General features: G+C 46.1%; 1 protein-coding gene across 3 annotated transcripts in view; it reads left to right on the forward strand.

Moving 5' to 3' along the window:
* Positions 1 to 1,603: 1,603 nt before the first annotated feature.
* Positions 1,604 to 15,686, forward strand: part of LOC111623978 (protein trachealess-like) — an 87,837-nt gene continuing 73,754 nt past the window's right edge. Inside the window, exon 1 of one of the 3 annotated variants that reach the window (XM_023366731.1) lies at positions 1,604 to 1,805. In XM_023366731.1, the coding sequence (XP_023222499.1) occupies positions 1,729 to 1,805 (77 nt within the window). In that variant the 5' untranslated portion in view covers positions 1,604 to 1,728. Of the gene's footprint in view, positions 1,806 to 11,209; positions 11,328 to 15,686 lie in introns of those variants that run through there. The other 2 variants (XM_023366737.1, XM_023366735.1) reach the window with 2 other exon arrangements.

Raw genomic sequence — 15,686 nt, forward strand, 5'->3', positions numbered from 1 at the left:
GTACATTAAATCTAACTTAAATGCTAAAAGAGAGAGGATAGAAGGGGCACACTTTCGCATTGTTTTCTACGAAAATTCTGGTGTCGAAAAGGGGGGAGGGAACGTGGTAATGATTTATCTGTCACCTCGGCTTTCTCTGCGTGAATTAAAAATACACTACTTCTTGTGTCTTTTGGTAGGTTGGAGCAGCGAGTTGCCCGCGTTAAGTACGATCATGTCGAATTACTTTCTTCTTTCTATCGATCAGCGGCTAGGTCTTGATGAATTGTCTTTTCTCTAAGTGTTACTCTGTCCCAGTACGGTTTGTGTGTTTTATTTCCCGTGTTCGGGATACATTTGCGCTTTCTCTTTCGAACAGGGAATTTTTGTATCCATCCAGGTTTTCCTAATAATACAAAAAGACACTGGAGTAAACACTTAGTTTACTCCACGAAAGGGTATTCAAGTATCCAGCCGTTAAAGCTGAACAAATGTATAATTTAATACACTACTTAGATACAACAGTAGATCTTTTGGAGACACTACAATTAGGAATTTGTAACCGATTCCGGCTCCTGTAGAAAAAGGAACAAGAGGAAGAGTATACTATCTAAAATTACCAGCGATTAAAATAATACACATAAACATTAAAGGTGAATTTTTATTCTAGCCGGAAACACTAGAAAACACAGAGTAAATACCGGCTGGGATGGAGAACGGCCATCTTAGCCATTTGTATTTTACGTGTTTTCAATTGTTATGCCGGTTTTTCTATCGGTAATATACGCATTTATAAAGAGAAGGACGACGAGTTCCTTCCACCGGAAGAAGAAAGGGGTGGAGGACGAAGACAAATCACGCGAGGGAACAGAAAGCCGAGACATCTTTACGTCGACTCGACCGCCAATGGCGTGGTTCGTCCAATCCGATTTACCGTCTTAATTGGTCGGTGCGCCCAATTAACGATTAACCAGTCGGTGGCCCGGATTCTAACCGGCCTGGCGGAACACCCGCTATCTTTACTTCTTCCCGTCCGTTCTAGGCGGTGTCAGAAAGCCTTGCCTTCGTACGGGACAAGGAATTAATTAGTCACGTGCGACAGTCGGAAGACGGCCCAGCCTCACGTCACTAAAGTAAAGCCAATGCTAATTGGCTATCTTTCGATTTTAAAAACACAAAACACACTCGTCGGTTACGTCACACGAGATGACAAAGTTTGTAGCGTTCGGCCTTTCCTTATAAAGTTAAAAATGAAACGGGGTCGACGGGAAATTCTACTGTGTATAAATTTAGAGGACACGTGAAATATTTCCCGCGTTGTTTTACTTAATATTGGCGAGGAGGGGTTGTTCCGGAAGAGAAGGCAAAACGAGTCCGAATTCGGGGGGGCGAAATTGCACGCTCCGCCCCCCGACCGGAAGGACTTTTTGGGGTTAGGAGGAGGAGGAGGAGGAGGGCCGAAAGGGGAGAGGGAGGAAGAGGAGGAGGAGGAGGAGGAGGAACGGGAGAGTTGCAAACCGGTCGACGGAGGCCTCGTCCGTAGCGCCCTCTGTAGGCGGCGATGTTCGAGGCGAAGTCGGGCGAGGCGCCCAGGCCGCGCGCGTGCCGGCGCTCGTCATTTTCCGGCAGACCGCGGTGGGCCGCGCCACGGCCCGAGCAGGCCAGCGAATGCCCGTCTCGGCGCCACCTTTCGGACCGCTTTAGTGGCGGAAAAGCGCGCCCATCGATCGGCCGCACACCCGCCGCGCTATGCAACCGGCAGAAGGATACGGCGCTCTTCCCGTCGACTTGCACGTTCCTCCTCAGGGTTACCATCCTTACTACAGGTGAGTCCCTCTCCCTTTGAAAACCCCCGGATAATCGGGATGGCCTCTCCGTCTCCCGGAAGATGGCGGAAGGGGGCCCAATCCTTTCGTCCTCTCCAAACTTCTTAAAAAGATCGGACTTCTGTGGGAGGGGATCAACTTCCTCCTTTCTCCCCTCGTTCTCTCGTATTAACGCGTGGATGCCGGCCGATTAATCGGCGGGAGAAATCGATTATCCGTTTAATTACGTTACTCGGATGGGTTACGGTCGACGTAGGTAAAAAACTCGCTGGTGTCTTTGTTCCTACGTAACCTCGCTCCGCTGCCTGGTTATTCTCACGTCCGAGCGTTACGTTCCGGGCGTGGGCGGTTCGGTCCTCCTCCCCGGACGATCCATTTCCGGGGGGGGAGAACGACGAAACGGGGATTAACATGCCCGCTATTAATAATTAGGCCTCTTCAAGGCCCTTAAGTTAGGCCGAGTCGAGAGTAGTGTCTACCCACTTGTCGAGTGTTGTTTTCGCACACGTGAAGGTAGGAAGTTCGTCCTCCTTGTTCTAAGCGTTGTTACGCGCCTATCTTCTCGTTACTCGGTTACGTCCTGTTACGTCCACATTAATGTAATTGGTTACGGAAAAACAAATGGTAATTGGCACTAAAATTCCGTACCTGTCTTTTTTTTACGCTCGTTTTATGCGCGTACATTCGGCATTTGTCACTAATTCACACGTGAAATAAGTGGAATTTCTCCGTTACTTTGTTACTTTTATCAAAAATGGGGGCTAAAATTGTATTGTTTTCGGAATTTTGGACTATTTTTACGCGGTTGTTTACGTAAGAACAACGTTTTTTTGTATCGTTAACGGTGGTTCCTTCGTTCCATATCGCTCTTTTAGTAGGGTGATGGCCAAGGCCTTTAAGGTATAATGTAATTACACGTCGTAGTATTGAAATTATAATATGGCCTATCGAGTACATAATTATAAATATCGAATTGTATTAATTACCATTATTATTATACAATACTTATCAATGTAAAGTGAAAAGTCGTGTCCGAGTCGAACGGGAGACAAAGGTGACACGGTGACACTCTTTTTTCAATGTTACTAAATGGAGTTAAATAGGGAATGCTAGGGTTATTCGTTTGTTTATTCGTAAATACCTGTATTTTAATGAGAAATATATTATTTTTTGAAATTTTTGCTCTTCTGCCGTAAATAATACAACGACTATTCTAGTCTTTACGGGTCAAACACCAGTTCTAACTCTTAATATTAGAACAGTATTCACCAATATAAGAATCCATTACAAGAGTAGTATACACCAATACCACTAGTACTGTATACATCAGTGTAAGAGTAGCGATATAAGAGCAATGTAGTACAGTACACCAATACAAGAGAACAGTATATAAGAGTAGGCTACTAATACTAGAGCTTTATATACCAATACTAGTGCTGTACACACTAGTGTAAGAGTACTGTAGCAATACTAGAGCAGTATATACCAAAACAAGAGCAATATACACTAATATAATTGTACTAGTGCTGAATACACCAATGTAAGAATAGTGATATAATAGCAGTATACTCCAATATAATTGTACTATTACTAGTGCTGTATACACTAATACAATTGTACTATTACTAGTGCTGTATACACCAGTATAAAAGTAGCAATACACGAGCAGTATACACCGAAACAAGAGTACTAATGCTAGACTTAGAGCAGCATAAGAATAGTAATACAAGAGTACCATTATGAGAGCAGTATACAAGAGTAGGCTACCAATACTAGAGCAGTATACCTCAATACAAGAGTAGTAATACCAGTGTGAAAGTAGCGATACAAGAGCAGTGTACTGTACAGTACACCAAAACAAGAATACTAAGAGTCGTATAAGAGTAATAATACAAGTATAGCCTATAAATACTACAGCAATATACACCAGTACCGTAGAAGGGTTATCAGTTCTAAAGCAATATACACCAATTCAAGAGTACTGTACACCAATACTAGAGCAGTACACCGAGTAAAAGTCGGTATACTACTGTATTGTTTAGGAGAATGTCCGATGTTTCGAGAATATCCATCTTTAAACCGATATTTACCACCCTTTGTTTAGATTTTTGCTTAACCACCAAGGACTTTTACCTGTATTTAAGATACAAGTTACGAGTAACGTAATCGAAAGACGGATCCAGGCCATCCGAGTCCTAAGAAACGAATTAGAAGGGACGGGGCGGTCGAGGTGGGTCTTAATAAGCGTTCAGTTACGGTTAACAAAATAGCCCGGAGTAAACGAAAACCTAGTCAAAGAGGGAGGACCGGTAGTCGGGAACCAACAGAAGAGGTGGGAAGGAAATTCCCGAAACCAAGAGCTCCGACCGGGAAAGGGAGGAAATTTCTACAATCAGTTCGGATTTTCTCCTATACACCAGCCTGTAAATCACCATATAACAACGCACCCCTACCGAAATTTTAATAGACTTTAAGGCAAATGGTAGGAGCGGGGAGAAAACTGCGTTACGGTGGAGACAAAACTCGAGAGATTCGACTTTACGGTTAGTGTTGTCGCTCTCACCGGGTGTAGTTTCGTTCTCTCGTGTGTTTCTTCCACTAAAATCTCTATTTTTTTTTTTTTTTAGGAACCACAATTGTACCACGGAATTAATCCTTCGCCCTTCTATCTCTTGCAATTTCCACGATCCTTCGTTACTTCTCCATCCCACTTTAAACAAAACTATCGCTCGTGTTCTGTATCCGTCGACCTCTGAACCCTTCCAAATTGAATAATAAATCGACAGAAGCGACGGGCCTGAGGGATGGCATCTTGAACAACCCACGAAAATTAGTACAAACCTCGTTATAAAGTAGACCGGGGGGGACCTTTTTTAATCTTTGATATCTCGGTGTTTCTGAATTCAAGGATCGGCCAGGCCAAGGTTATTAACAAGAATAGAAAGCGAAAATTCACCCGGCACAAACGGGGTGTTGGCTGTAAAATTATTAAATTCCATGTTTCTTAACACGAAAGAAACAATGTTTACGTATAAACTAATTGTTTCCACTTACGAACTTTTCGGTGTTAGTAACACACGGATAGAAATCGTGTTCTGTTGCAGCGGGTGTTGTTTGCCCCTGCCGATTTAAGGGGTGGAGGAGAATATACTGTAAATATACAAACACAGCATTTATTAGGGAGTTCGCATTATATACTTTCTACCGGCGTAAGAGGCTCTGTTCGTATTTTATGGTAGGCCGATGAGTGTATAGACTATGTATTTAGAATTCTGGTCCGATGCCGTGTTCCCAGTCCGTCCGGCAATAGGATTTACAATGTTTATTTTATAGTTTTTTGTTGCTGTTTACGCGTATAAACATAAACGTTACGTGAAGATAAACGTTTCTTCCATCGTTTTAGTGAATTTTTTCCTCGGAAATCGCTAAAAATCCCAATTAAAATACACTAGTAAACAGTACAAAAACGTCACTTTAAGTGTAATTCTATTTCACGTCAGAGCGACGTTATAAACGGGAAAGTTGGGCCTCGGATAAATTGGACAATTTCTATTATACTTTAAAACAATCGCCGACCAATTGCCAGCGCCGTTTCGTGTGACGTTGCGAAGTTTTTAACAATTGAAATCATAACGATGTGTAAACGGAACAGAGCAATAATTTTTACGTAGGTTTGTCTGACGATCGGCGGAGGGCCCCAAAATTGCTGAACGTGGGAGGGCGTGCGAGCAACTCGTTGTCTACCGGGGACGGGACAATTTCGGAAGGTGGCGGAGGATTCTTTGACCTTTAAGTAATCGAGCCGTTCGACCCGGACCGGATTCCCTTTCGGCCCCCCGGTTCCGGTCCGAGGCGATTAACCCTGCCTATATCTTTCTTAAAACGGCGCGGATTCTCACCCATCGGCCACTCCCCGAAAGGCCTCCCGACGGCGCGCGTGCCTCGACCGAGACGTAAAGCCGAAATCGGAAAGGAAAGGCCTCCTCCCCCTCCTCCGTTGATCGTTTCCGAGAGGGAAACTTCGTTGGGGCTCGGTTTTTACGAAATTCCGATTAACCGGAGTCGCTGCCCGTCCCGTCGTTAAGCGTGGCTCGTAGACGTTGGCGGTCACCCGGGGTGGAACGTCTGTTACGTAGGGAAAGTCAGAAAAGGGGGTTGGAAGTCGAACAGGTTTTGGTGGAAGGGATGATGAATCGATCGTTGCCCGGAGACGGTCCTCCAACGGGTCCCGTTCAATTATTTTGGCCGGGTTAATCTCCGATACGACACCGACGGTGGAGGCCCTTCGAATCGGAAAGGCCCCCTTCTCTGTTTTATTTCTACTTTCCTCAACCCCCCACTCCGCATCTCGTGTTAAAATCTCCATCCCACACTAGCACGTGCATCGAATCTTCCTTCCATCCCTCGCTACTCGCTTCCAGTGTTATCTTCTGTATTTTAAAACACAATATTAGGGACATAAATGGCCCGGTAACACTGACTTAAACTGAATGAGATTGGAAAGTTGCGGCGAGTGTACTGTACGCGCAACAACGCGTATTGTAATTAAGATACAAGTGATTTTATACGCCTCTTGTACCAGGCCCATTTATATTCGTGTGTTGTTTTATTATGTACATTTAAACACAATAATAAAAGTGGCAGTTGTGTTATCATTCTGTTCTTTTAGCTATTGGTTCACCTTTAACACTCTTCCTTGAATTGTGTTGTTTTTTAATGTACGGGGTACTTGTTTATACACAAACACATTGTTCTTTAACTATTCGGGTCGTAAAATATTTATATATAGAGTTTTTTCTTTCCTATTATTGAAGGCCGTCTATAAAGTTATATTCCTTGTGTCTTTGATAATTGTTCTGTAGCATTTATTTAACAAAGGCTGGAGTTTTTCGGGGGGTTTTATTGAGGTGTGTAATACCTAAATAGGGGCCACATTCCCATAAAATGTCCTCCCGGGAGGCATTCCCCCTTGGCAGATCTCCCACTTGTTGTGTTGTTGCCTTATTCCATCAATTCCATCCTCCTCCCTGATATGTCTCTTCGATAGTACGGTATTTAATTGTTATTTACATTGTTTTGTCAGGGTATACTGGAAAGAAGAGCCGTAAACTCCCCCTAGAATTGAATTGGATTGGTGGGACGAAACAGAGCAACACGTGGGCGATCTGCCAGGGGGAAACCCCTGTCAGATTGCCCACGTGCTTCTATGGTAAACCGATCCCTTTTTAGGTGTTAGGCACGTGAAGAAACCCCGGAAAAATACACGAAAATCTCTCCTCTGTCAGGCTAGAAACCACCAGCGAATGGTTCTATTGGCAATTGATGGTTCCTAAACCCAACTCACTCGCTCCCTAAAGAGGAATTTTCGACACAAGAAAGTAGAAGCCTCTTACATATTATTCTTCCTGTGTTTATCAATCGTCACACGAGTCCACGTCATTTAACCCCGCGAAAATAGTTAAAAAAATGGAAAAACTACCGGTTGCCTGCCAGAAACTGCCATAGTATAGGGGATTTAGGGTAATTTTAACGGTATTTACAGTGTTTATGGTACATTTTTAGAATGTTTAGGGTGTAATCTAGGGTGCATTAAACACGAAAAATGCGTTAGATGTATACAGGCCACACGCCAGAAGATATCAGAGGGGGGATTTTGAAGGTATACAGTTGTAAATTATATAACACATCAAGATAAACGAGAAAGTTCGAAGGAAATAAATAATTTGAAATAAGATATTAATTAAGATTAAACAAGGCTTTATGTAAATCAGTTAATTTTAATTATTAATTTATGGAAAATTCTCACATTATCGTTTAAATTGTAAGAATATTGCAATATTTAATGGGCCATATCGAGAATTTGTAGCGTTATCATCGTGAATCTGGCATTAAACAACCATTAAAATATCGTTTGAATAATTTACGTGTTATAAAATTTTACCGGACATTTCGGACGTTTTCAAACGATAATTAAAATATAAATTAAACTTTCAATTGTATTTAATTAGTGTACCCTAGATAGTTGTAATGAACTAGCGTAAAGATAGACAATGTACTGTACTGCACAGTACTGTACAGTACCAAGCTGGTATTAGTCAAGTAGCTCCCTTGTTAGTCAATGTACTGTACCAAGCTCCTTTTAATGAACCAGCTTCATACTAGAGAATGTACCAAGCTGCCAAGTAGCTTCATGCTAAGGAGTTTACTGTACTAGTAATGAAGTACAGTACTAAGCTCGTTGTATTGAAATTCATTAGCTTTATTATACAAGTTTCTGTACAACTTTAGCCAGAAAGTATAGAGAAGTAAGTCTGTAAATAGTAGAAAACAGTATTCTTTTGTCACAATTATTCACGTATAATCTTGTAAATAAGACAGTCGAAATACTCGTTAATTTACTCCCACGTTCCTCCCCATCGTAGTGTTTTTCCAAGACAATGCAAATCGAATAGAAAGAGATTTATTGAATATAAACACGGAGGAGAATAACGACCCTTTCATCGTCTCCGAGACGATAAAAGACACGAAAGAATCTTCGTCAAAATTCGAATATGAGATATAGATCTGTAGAAATTATTTGGTAAATACTTCTATTTTGGCCATAGAATATGGCGTCGAAGACAAACCTATTCTGAATTGTAACGCTTTATAGACAATTTCATCGCTGCCAGTCCATTCCCCTTCACTTACGGTAGATTTTTCATAGATTTATATAGAAAAATATACTTAATTTATTCCGATAGGGCCTATAATATAAGAAGCGATTATAAATAAGCTATTAACCATTAAACATTAACCAATTTAATGGGAAGGAACGAAATTCTAGGATCTTGCATTTGCGTGTTATACTCGGACACTAGAACAGCTTTACATTTTCTAAATGTACTGAATTCCATACTACAATTGATGCATTGGCTAGACTTAGAATACTTTTTTTTTTTTGTTAAAAAAAAGGACACTTTTAATAGCAACAAAACATTCCCCGAGACAAAATAAAACATAATTCATCATTATAATCTCCTAGTCTTCTAGTCTTCACGAACACAGAACGATTGGTTCATCTAGGAGTAAGTTACTACTGTACTCACCCCTCTACAATGGTGTTAGTACATGCCCAGAGTCTAGTTTTTGGGGCCCTCCCGCAGTATGCCCACATCTAGAGGCCTTTAAGCGGTATGCCCCAAACTTTTCGGTGTGAAGCCTGTTGTTACAGATGAGTTCTTTCGAATGGGTCCAATACTCAAGTGTCCTTCCTGCCTCGTATCGTGGTTCCTTTAGGTATTCTTGGATAAACACTATAATATAAAGGCTGTATTTATACTGTGAAACCTACGAACAACGGACAGTGAAGGGAACGTTAAACGTGGTTGTTGTATGGAGGTTAATTAATTAAATGGAAACGGGTGGTTCGATAAGGGCGCGTGTGATCAATAGATGTAGGAATAATTAATTAATTTTTATATAACACAATCAACAAGGACTGTAAGAAAATGAAACCGGTTGATCTTCTTTATTCACTCGGTCCGGTTGTCTGTCGGTCAAAATAAGGTTTATAATACCTTACAGAAGGGATAATTTTCATTCGCGCAGTAAATTTGGTGTGAACTAACAATTAATTAACACAGAAAATGTCATAAATTAGTCCTATTTTTAGAATAAAATGAATATTACAGGCCTTTGTTGTATACATTTTTAGTAGGCCTACAACACGAGGAAAGTATTGTGAAAATCTCTCTAAAGTGGCCTAAAGTTAGCAACAGAAAGGGATATTTTCGCATATTTAGAAAGGAATCGTTAACCTGTAAGGAACACAATATAAAATCCCTGTATGGGATAAGGAAAGAGGGCATCGGCTAACGGGAGAATTCTGTGAAAACTGGTCCCCGTTTAGGTGTTAGACACGTGAAGAACAGTAGGAAAACTTCACAAGAGTTCAGGCTCGAACCCGCGACAGACTATCCACTCGATACCGCAGTAAAAAGGTAGAATCTTCCCCAAAATTTGAAGCTGGATTTTAAACAGGGTACACACGTACCGGTATATCAGGCAGGTATACCGGTACGTGCGTACCAGTGAAAGGAAACGTTCTAAACCTCACACGAGGCAAAAAAAAACCAAGAGTTTAGCAGTTTAAAACTTGCGGAATCTTTATTGTTGTGTAACAATAGTGTTTTTCACGCTGCTGTGTTCTAGTCTCCTCTACCGTTTCGTTATTTTTTAATTAATAAAAGCCACTTTTACTAAGTAATAAAAGGTCATAGGTCAATGGAATTGATTTCGTTTCCATCGTATTTAGGTCTCGCTCCCATCATTGAAGTTGCGACAGGTCACGTCCGAATATATTCCAGGATCTGAAAAAGACTCGGGTTCGAACCTCGTACACTCGGGTAGGAAGAAATGTAAAAGAGTATTAATAATACGGAGGGTCCCGGTTCGGAAAGAACTCCACCCTCCTTTCTCTCTCCCGAGTGGCCCCATCCGCGGTTACGCGGAACCCAATACTTTAATCGATGGCCGAATTTCCTACAGGAAAATGGGCGTAATTAATTATAAAATAAAACGCGTATTTTGGGATTTATACAGCAAAACACGGGGGGGCACCCTCTTTCGGAGTTTTTCCAGTCCATCTTAGCTCTTCCGTTAACGTATACTCGCTTTATCTAAGGCAAAATCTGCGGCCCCACCTCCCCCACCCGCCGGACCTCCTTCCTCCCGCGGACACTCCCGCCCGACTTCCTTCTCTCCCCTCTCTCACCGGGCGCGCGTCACGCGCCAACACCAATAGGTCGATTTAAAAAGCGACCCGCCTCATCCATCGATCCGGTCGTGGGTCCTTACGGTCCCTAAAAGGGGGATCTGCGTTTCCCGAAAACCCCTAAACTCGGCTTGTTACTTGGATAGACCGGAAGTCTACCTTCACGGAAACGGTTCACCCCGTAAACGCTGGCTCGGACCACGAGGAGAGCAGCATTTGTACAGTTTATCTCGTGTAAAAGTCTGTAAGGAAGGAAATTGCGCATAAAATTCCATCCCTCCGAGGGGGGAGCGACGTCTTTCCCCCTTGGATTCGTCCGCGAATCCGTCACTCGTCCCTCCGCCTTCCACCGCTGCCGATCGTTCCGAGAAAGAAGAATCCCCGTTCGGGAATTGGGGGAACGTCTCGAATTTTCTGCCCCCCCCCCACCGGCCGAGAACCCCTAGTATTTGGCGCGGGTTGGAAGTTCGATGGGTTCGGGCCGAAGCGACGGAAGCGGCGTCGCGCCGTGGAGGACGTCCGAAGCGCGGCGCGGCGGTCGGCCTCCGGCCGGGAAGCTCGGCCGGCGGGCCGCGGCCCGACCCGTGGGTCTCTTTCGCGGACGAGGCCGCGCCGAATCTCCGCGCGCGCGCCGTTTCCGGTCGGCGCGCCGGCCGCCGAGGACGGTCGTCACCCGGGGGAAGGAGAGGCGGCGGAACCGGCGCCGCACCACTCCTGGCGTCTGCCCGTCCAGCGCGGACGCCAACGTCCGTCGCCGTCGTTTCAGGGTAAGCCTTTCGACATTCTTTTCCCGTCTCGCGGAATCTCCCGTCTTGGGAGCGGGGGGAAGTCGCGGGTTCGGTCCCGGACGGCCGAAATTTCGCGCGGTGCAACGGAGGGAACGGGAGGCCAGGCCGAAACCCCGTCTCGGACGGGTCCGCGTGCGGTTAGACGGAAAGGCCTCCGCGGGCCCCGCTCACAACTCGGCGTGGACGCGCTCTAGTCCGTCCGCACCCGTGCGCGCCCTCCCGACCCTTTCTCGTGCCCTCCGAAGGCCCTACCCTTCGTTTCCCCCGCGTCCCGCAGAAGTTTCGGATGTCCTTCCCGTCTCTGTTTAATGTAATCGACGGACGGAAAGCGGCGGCGCGACGAAGAACGACCGGCCGATGGCGCGCCCGTCTCTGATTTTCGCTGGTGTCCCGTTCTCTGCACGAGGGAGAGTCGCGCGCCACCCCTCCATTCCTTCCCCGGGAAGGGGGACTGGAACGAGCGCTGGGGAAGAGCGCGCGCTCGTTAGATATCTCGCCCGGCCGAACCGCTTTAAAACGGCGGTCGTCCCGGCGGCGGGGTCCCTCGTAAATCCGGGTTTATCGTCGCCCGGGAGCGACCCGACCTCCCCCCGGGTCGGGGTCGGAGGCCGCGTCTCGGCCGTAACTCACGCGCCGACTCGACGGAGGGGAAGGCGCTGGCCCGGCGCCCGCTCTTATCGGCGGCGCTCACTCCGGGCCCCGCCGTAAAATTCCATATAAAAAGTATTAAAAAAAAAAAAAGTCGACGGACGGCGCGTCTTTCCGTCCGTCCGTCCGCCCGTAAATCTTCTTTCCGGAAGATCGGACCGGAAGACGGGAGGAGCGGCCCCCACGCCCCTCCACCTCGGACGGGGCGGGACCCGAAACGTAGGCCGATCCGAGTCTCCGGTTTGGCGCCGAAGCAATCGGATCGATCGCTTTAAACGCGGCCACCCGCGTTAGACCCGCCCTCCCCTAATCGAAATTTACAAATTAGGCCCGGAATTTTCCCGCCAAAAGGACGAACTTTTCCCCGTTTCGCCTGCCCGTCCGGTGACGTTCCGACCGAAAGTCGCACCGCTTTTGCCTTTCTCGCGTTACCTTCCACGTTCTTATAGAGATAGGCCCGACGAGGAGAGAGAAGGGCCTCCGTCTTTTACCTCTCGAAAAGGGTTCGAGAGCGAGTATTTTTATTTTTTAGATTAATTAAACCCGTCGGAAGGTCCGGCCGTAGTTGGGGCCTCCGATGGGAAGGGACGTATACTTTGGCGGAGTGGGGCCGAAAGAAAACTGTCTCCTTTCCCCAAAAACCGTTGCGTTTCTGACTACGTAACGGTTCCCGTTTACTTCGTCGTTTTCCTCCCAACGGGCCTGAACATTTTGGCCCTTTTCGTTCCTTCCTTTCGGAGGGAAGTCGGAAAAGGGAGAGCGAGAAGGCACCGATCGGGATCGTTCCAAGGTCGACGGGGGCCGGGAAAAGGTGGAGAATCAAACCGGTCCGGGTCGAAATCCGCCCGTCGGTCATCGCATAAAAAAGGAATGGCCCTCCTTCGGCTCCCCTTCGAAGGAACCCTGGCCTGAGGCCCTATTTCGGCGTTTCTCCTTCCGGTGGCGCAACCGGAAGGTATAACGACTCTCGGTAGATTTAATCCTCGTTAAAGTGAGTCTAATCGGTTCGTTTCGTCTCCCCACCTCCCGACGCAAACATTTCTCCGCCGCGAGTGAGGCGCGCGCCGTAGCTTAGGTACAGTACCTCTATTTCTCACCCTCCCCACCGTGAAAGAGAAAGGGCCTCTACTTTCCCGTCCGTGGTAGGCTCGGTCCCGTATATATCGTCCTTCTTCTTTTCTTCCCGTAAATAATGCGAACGAGGAAGGAAATTCCGGCACGACACCTCGATATAAAGGAGTCGAAAAGCTTCCCAGATATAACGTGAAAACAAATAAGAAAAGGGAATTCCAGAAGGGGTCTTTCTCTTAGGGTATCCGGCTGTAGCAGCAAAATACTCGGGAATTCTAGAATCCGCATTGGGGTAAGTTTAAGTTTTCCCGTTTATAAGGAACTCGACGGCGTTACTCCGGGAGGAGGGGGCCCTCCTGCTATAGAATTGGAGCCGGAGGCGGCGCGAAGAGGGCGGGCCGCCGACTTCCGGTCTTCGTCCGCCGTCCGGAACGCGCGCGCCCGTCCAGAAAATCCCGTCTATGGGCCCCGCCTCCCGCCTGTACTTTCGCGCCCGGGCCGTCGCTCGAGCGGATCGGGCCCGCCTTCGCGGACCGTTCCACCCGCGCGGGGGGGTGGCCTCCCGTCGGTCTTTCTTCCTCTCGGCGCGCTCCTGGAACGGCCAGGTAGGCGGTCGCTCCCTCCACGCTTGGCGCGCGCGGAAGGAGCTCTTGCGCCTCGCCCCTCTTCGTTTTCCTCCCCTCCCGGTCGGTCCGAACTCGGTCCCTCGGACTTCTCTCCGAAACTATCTTCGGTCGCGCCGCGCCGCGTCGCGTCCGTACCCATCGATCGCGCAAATCGCGTTAGACCCGCAAACGACGTTAGCGGTCCGTGGTTACGAATAAAGAAAACCCTCCCCAATACAATTAACGCTTATAGGCTAATGCGATTTCCCGCCTAATTCGATCCGGTTAAGTATTATAGTCCTATTTCGATCGATAGATTTACGTAAAGGGCCTCCGTGTGCGCGCGCGACACGTCTTCCCTTCCTCCACCCTTTACACTTGTTATAATTATAAATTAACCCATCCGTGCCCTTTAGGAAGACCCCAAGTTGTAGGCCCTACCGATCCCGCCACGGATACGGAAGAAAAGACCTTCTTAGCTCCCGCGTGTAGGGCCCATTCGCTTAACTTGTAAAAAACACTTGGTTTAAGGTGCCGCGGGTGGCAATTTACTCTTAATTTATTCATCGTTTTTGTCCCTCTCGCCTCCATCGTCCCCCCTACATATCTTCCTAGCGCCATTTTAAACAGCCGCGCGCTAGATTTATCGTCGACCCCCTCGTTCCCTTCCGACAGATTGCAGTTTTACCTCGGGCTTCCGGCAGATCACGTGGTCCACCCCTCGCCTCCATCACTGAAACTCCCGCGAGTTTTCGCGCGGATCGTACGGAATTCGAACCCCGACGGACATTACTGTCTCGGGTTCGAATCGGAGAGAAAATTATGAAAACTTTATCACCATTTCCCCCCGTATAACGCCAGTTTCGTTTCTGTTGAACTCTGCCATTGTACTAGTACAATACCGTAGAAAGTGGACAGCAAGAGACAACAGAGTAAGGATTTCTAATTACGTTCTTTACTTATGCGCTCGGCAAAGGGGCCTGAGGCCTAGCGGGTATAGGAATCGCGATTTGTCATATTACAAAATTGCCTATTGTGAATGAATTTCTCTTAAAGTATGCCAGATTCTGGTGTGATTAAATTGGGGATTTCCTTTATAGGAAATCTTAGATCTACGGGCCTCATATTAGATTTAACCGGTGTGTTTGTCTCGTCAACAGGCCTTAAATCGCGATTCTAAGGACTTGCCTTCTTCAACGAAAGGCCTTCGATCAAACTGAATAAAGCCCAAATTCCATTTTTCTCGAATAGAAACGATATGTAACTGGCTCGAATAGTATATGTAGGCCTCACCTCACCTGTAGACTTTAGCCGTAAAGTACTGTACTGTGCTGTACAGTGAGTACAATACGATTTCTGAAGTTATTCCAATTGACAACTGAGTTTAACCATTAATTAATTAGACAGAGGCTTTATATTATTCATGCTGATACAGGTAGGCCCAACTATAAGGCATAAAATACAGGCCTAAAGTGTTTATTTTTTTGTGTTACGTACATGTATTGCAGTCGGAAAGACTTGGCCGATCCGGTAAGAAAGTAGGTGTGTTAGGCTATTTTATAAGGCGTTCGGGGTCGACTAATGACCTTCCTTCGACATTGACCTAATTTTAGAGATTAAAGAAACTGGACTGAATCCCGAAGGGCCTTATTAAACAATAAGGATTACAGTAAAACCCGTACACCGCACCGAAGTTTAGCAGGTTTCCGTTTTAAACACAGAAAATCCCTGCATTCTGAAGACTTCTCCATCTTTTAGGCAGGTTTCCGAAAGGCCTCCCCCTATTTAGCGTTAGAAAGAATATACTTACGACGTTTTTAAAGACAATTCTTATCTGCAGTGGCAATATAAGCCTACAAGTTGTAAATGGGTTGGCATTATATCCACCCCGCGCTATATCGGGGTCGTGTATTTCGCTTAACAGATAAGAAACGCCTTATATTATTCGATTTATATGCCGGAAATGAAGTTTAGACGACGTTGTAAGCGGGTATATTCACGATAATTACTTTAT

The sequence above is a fragment of the Centruroides sculpturatus genome, unplaced genomic scaffold, assembly GCF_000671375.1.
Source record: "Centruroides sculpturatus isolate CEXI.00-Female unplaced genomic scaffold, Cexi_2.0 scaffold382, whole genome shotgun sequence".
NCBI classification, from domain to species: Eukaryota; Metazoa; Arthropoda; class Arachnida; order Scorpiones; family Buthidae; genus Centruroides; species Centruroides sculpturatus.